Source organism: Asparagus officinalis, chromosome 2 (genome assembly GCF_001876935.1).
Source record: "Asparagus officinalis chromosome 2, Aspof.V1, whole genome shotgun sequence".
Lineage (NCBI taxonomy): Eukaryota > Viridiplantae > Streptophyta > Magnoliopsida > Asparagales > Asparagaceae > Asparagus > Asparagus officinalis.
Genome location: NC_033795.1, coordinates 73,878,131 through 73,883,331, shown reverse-complemented (window position 1 = coordinate 73,883,331; position 5,201 = coordinate 73,878,131). Strand labels below are relative to the sequence as shown.

General features: G+C 39.6%; 1 protein-coding gene across 1 annotated transcript; it reads left to right on the top strand.

Moving 5' to 3' along the window:
- On the top strand, positions 4,211–4,970 carry LOC109831308. The gene is made up of 5 exons (XM_020398638.1): positions 4,211–4,345; positions 4,481–4,583; positions 4,660–4,719; positions 4,790–4,924; positions 4,966–4,970. The coding sequence occupies exons 2-5, from the start codon at positions 4,481–4,483 to the stop codon at positions 4,968–4,970; spliced, it is 303 nt and encodes a 100-aa protein (XP_020254227.1). The 5' UTR covers positions 4,211–4,345.

Genomic DNA, 5,201 nt, shown 5'->3' with positions numbered 1-5,201 from the left:
CTAGTTTGGAGCAAACTAGACGAAAAATTTCCGTCTAGATTGTTCCGTCTAGTTTGGATCAAACTAGACGGAAAATTCCGTCTAGTTTGACAAACGAGACGGAACAGTCAACCTAGACGGAATTCCGTCTAGGTTGACTAGTCAACCTAGACGGAATTTCTGTCTAGGTTGAGGCAACCTAGACGGAAATTCCGTCTAGGTTGCCTAGGGCAAACTATCACGCCGCCACCCCCCCCCACATTTTCTCGTTCAACCCTACTCTTCCCCTGCCTCCCCCCCTCCCGACCCCCGCCTCCGCTCCCTCGCCCCCCTCGCCCCCCCGAACCCACTCCTTCGGCCCCCCTTCCCCGAGCCCTCCAGTCCCCCCTGCCACCCCGACCTCCTCGGCCTCCTCCCAGCCACCCCTCGGCCGCCCCTCCGGACCCCCCTCCTCTCGCCACCCCTTCCCCGAAGCTCCCCATCCCCTCCTTCCCGACCTCCTCGACCCTCCATCCTCCCCCTCGGCAGCCCCCCTCCCCCTCCTCCGGCAGCCCCCCTTCCCCCCTCCCCCCTTCCCTGAGCCCCCATCCTCCCATCAGAGCCCCCTCCCCTGTGACCTCCCCTCCCCTCGACAGTCCCCTATCCCCAATCGGCAGCCCCCCCTCCTCCGGAACCTCCCGACCCCCCCTCCTTCGGCGGTGTCCGTTGCGGAAATCAGTTTAAAAGGTATGATTTTTCTACTGAGCTTTAGAAATTTCAATTTTATTATTAATTATTGTTGAATTTGGTTAAAAACCCTAATTATGTTGAAAAATAAACGAGTTCAATTCTGAAAATCCTAACTTAATTAAATACATGTTAATTCATTTGAACAACACTAGTTATCATTATTGAGTTTTAAACACTTATAAACCCTAACTCATTTAAGTTTCATTCGTGCTATAAGTATGTGTGATTATTTAAGTTTGTGATGTGAAAATATGTGAAATAATTTTTTGTAAAAAATAGAGTGATATATAACACATTATAAATTTTTATAATGTGTTATAATCCAATTTAGGTGAATAAAAAAATAACGTTATCCCTAGACTTCCGTCCAATAATTACATCCAATTATTTGGACTTATAATATATGATATACGACTCAGATTTGGGTAGGAGACGAAGTTTTCTCCCAAAAATGAGCGTTTATTTTATATTATAGGAATAAAAAATTGGTACTGAAATTCGTAATTATTGGATCTGTCCTTCTCGGACGGGTTAGGAATATAGTAGTGCATACATCCAACTTTGTATACTTTGTATATTTTCATTCTTGAAAGTTTTGGCAGCACCTATTCGTTGTTCTCCGTGTACAATAAGCGTATGTTGTTCTGCGTTTCGGGTTATTACTGATACGCATAATAACATCCGCACAGTGTACAGGGAGAACAGCGGGTAGGTGCTGCCGAAATTTTCAAGAAATGAAAATATACAAAGTATATGAAGTTGGATGTAAGCACTACTATATTCTTAATGGATAGAAGCCTTCCTATGACAGCCGCAAGATTAGTGTAATTAGTTTTTACGTATGTTTTATATATATTTTATGTAGATAAATATTCATATTGTTAAATGATATATGAACGTATGTTTGATGTGTGTTGAATGTATAAGAGTAATGGATGTATTAGTAGTTGTGAGACTAATCGTATTTAATATTTATATATAATTTACAGATGAGGATAATTCCTGACAAGTCATGGATAGATATCCCTAGGCATCATAGATTTCGTGACACACGATACAAGGAGGGATGTGAAGCCTTCATGCGTTATGCGGAAATGAATCCGAGAAATTTAAGAAGCGGTGCTATGTACTGTCCTTGTTGTAGGTGTAGGAATTTGAAGCTGCTGAATAGAAATGATATACGGATTCACCTAATAAAATCAGGTTTTGATGAGAAATATAAATACTGGAACTGGCATGGGGAGGGTATCACTGAAGATGAGGATCCAAATATGCATGTTGGTACGTCCGGTGGCCAACGAATAGATGACACAGAAACATTGTTGAATGATATTTTTCCTCGACCTACAGAATATGATGTTGATGATAATGTCGAGGATGATATTGGAGACAAAAGTGAAGATGATAACGAAGTTGAAGCCGAAGAGGTAGGAGGTGTCGCGAGTGTCGAAAATATTGATTATATGCATTCCTCCGCAGAAATAAAGCGAATAATGGAGCTACTAGAAGATAGTGAAAAGGACTTATATGAGGGATGTACCGAGTACTCCAGATTTTCATTTATGCTGAAACTCCTTCATATTAAGACACTTAGCGGTATGTCAGATAATTATTTTGAAATGCTTCTTGATTTGCTTCGGACTGTAATCCCTGGACGAGAGAATAGCATACCCCAAACAACTTATCAAGCTGAGAAGATTGTCTCTGCTCTGGGTCTTGATTATAATAAGATTGATGCATGTCCGAATGATTATATTTTGTACCACAAAGCCAATAAAGACCTTCAAGAGTGTCCGACATGTGGAGTTTCTAGGTGGAAACAGCGCACAAATTCTTCAACAAGGATTACAACGGAGACAGGGATAACACAGAAGAAAATTCCAGTCAAAGTGCTTCGACATTTTCCATTGGCTCCTAGATTGCGAAGATTATACATGAACAAGGAAACGGCAAAGAATATGAGGTGGCATAAGGATGATCGAGTAGACGATGGTAAATTGAGACATCCTGCTGATGCTTTAGCTTGGAAGCATGTTGATAAAATTTATCCTCGTTTTGCCGAAGATTGCAGAAATGTAAGACTGGGTTTATCAAGCGACAGATTCAATCCATTTGGAGTAATGAGCTCTGGCTGGTCTACATGGCCAGTTGTATTAATGCCATATAATTTACCTCCATTGCTTTGTATGAAACAGCCGTTTATGATACTTTCATTACTGATACCCGGTAAGCATGCTCCGGGAAATGATATTGATGTCTACTTAGAGCCTCTAATTGATGAGCTAAAACAATTATGGTCTGAGGGTATTTTAGCATATGATGGCCATTTAAAAGAGTCGTTTAGATTACGTGCTATTCTACTATGGACGATTAATGATTTTCCAGCTTATGCTAATCTGTCAGGGTACTCTACGAAGGGCAAGTGTGCTTGTCCTGTATGTGGTCCAGAATTTAAAGCTATTCAATTACCACATAGCTCTACGAAGGGCAAGTGTGCTTGTCCTGTATGTGGTCCAGAATTTAAAGCTATTCAATTACCACATAGCTGAAAGATACGTCCCAAGGGCTCGATAGCTGAAGGATACGTGGCTAACGAATGCTTTGTGTTTGCATCACGTTACATGCGTAAGAAGAAAACCACATCTCAAGCACCTCAAAAGGAGAGGAAGCGTGAAAAATACCCGAGATCTCTCTTAGATCAAATTCATGCATATGTGTTGGAAAACCTTGATATGTTCGAAGACTATCGAAGGTAACAAATAAAATCTGTAATATAGATGAGAAATATTCATTTTACATATAGTTTATCAATACAAAGTTATATATTGTTTATATAGGCGACATCTGGAGAAGCTTAAGAATGAAACAACCGGTAGGAATGCAGCGCACAATATTCAGAAAAGACATAAGAAAGAATTTGCTGATTGGTTAAGATTTGATGTAAGTGTTTTACAATTAATTATTGAACATTCATAATATAACATCGCCTAAATATTCTCAAATTGTTTGTCTTAGGTTGAAAAATCACTTCTTGATGATACTACATTACCAGATGAAATTATTATCCATGCACAACGTCCTTATCACGAAGTGAGACGTTATAATGAGCATTTGGTGAATGGATATAAATTTCGAACGTTAGAGACCGATGATAGGAGGGTAACTCAGAACAGTGGGGTCATGGGCTTGTTTGCCCAAGAATGTTTTTCAAGTATAAGAGATCAGAATCCAATTCTAGCTGACATATTATATTATGGCCAATTAGAAGATATCGTTGAGGTAATTTACGGGTTTGGTAAACCAAAACAATGTACTTACACGATGTTCAAGGTTCGGTGGTGTCCTGCAAAAAAGCAAAAGGATCATTATGGATTTACACTAGTCAATCTTCACCGAGAAGTATATACGGATGAGAAATTCATTTTCGCAGAACAAGCTGATCAGTGCTTCTATGTGAAAGATCCGAATGTCATGTATGATTGGGTGGTTTTGTACAAGGAGCCAAGATCTGTTGTTCTTCCTAATAACAATGAAAAAAATATTGAAGAAAGTGAAGATAATTATAGTGAACCAATCGGTTCATCTGATGATGTTTGGCAAGAATTCTCTTACGCACAGAATGTGGCGCTGGATGTAGGTATGAACCTGATATGTTACACCACATTATCGATTTTTATCTTATCATAATAAAAACAATAATGCATTTCATAACAACATCTCATGAGCATGTATACAATTTTTTTCTTAACGATTGTCTTTATTATATTTGCAGATGAGGAGGAGGATGAGGAGGCTCTTTGACCTGGAGGGTGATCGCTCACGGAGTATCACCCCAGGTAGTGGTGCTGATGATCCACTACCATCTCCGGATGCAGGTATAAAAATTAATTAATACTTTAACATGTTTTATAAATTTTTAGTTATCTAGCTCATAGTGTTCATTTGTTGTAGATGCTGGATATTCATCACCCGGCCCCTCTGATGCAACACCAGAACCATCCCCCGACGCAGGTATTAAATATTTAATAATTGATAATGTTCAATTAAAATTTAATATTAATGATTCTTCTATCTTATATAGGTGCTACTTGGACCCCGACATATCCATCATATACATTCCATACTGACTTGCGGCCAAAGACCCAGGACTTTCTCAGTTTACCTTTACCTCCAGACTCTCATAAGTCCAAGGCTGATTCAAAGAAGTACCACCCACGTGCTGCGAGAAGGTATCAGGAAATGCTTCCTATGTTGGAGACTAGGAAATCTGTTGCACTCGCAGCAAAAGAAAGAGAGATAGCGAATGGTAAATTATATAAATACTTTTAATTTTCACATTTGTATATTATATGATATATTATCATGTTGTCATTATTGTAGGTGCTAAGAAGGATCGCATAGAGGGACGACGTGGCGGAGGTAAGCCTGATTCTAAACAACCGCCAAGAGGAATGAGGGGCATTATTAGGTGGAATAGTTCTAATTTGCCCGTT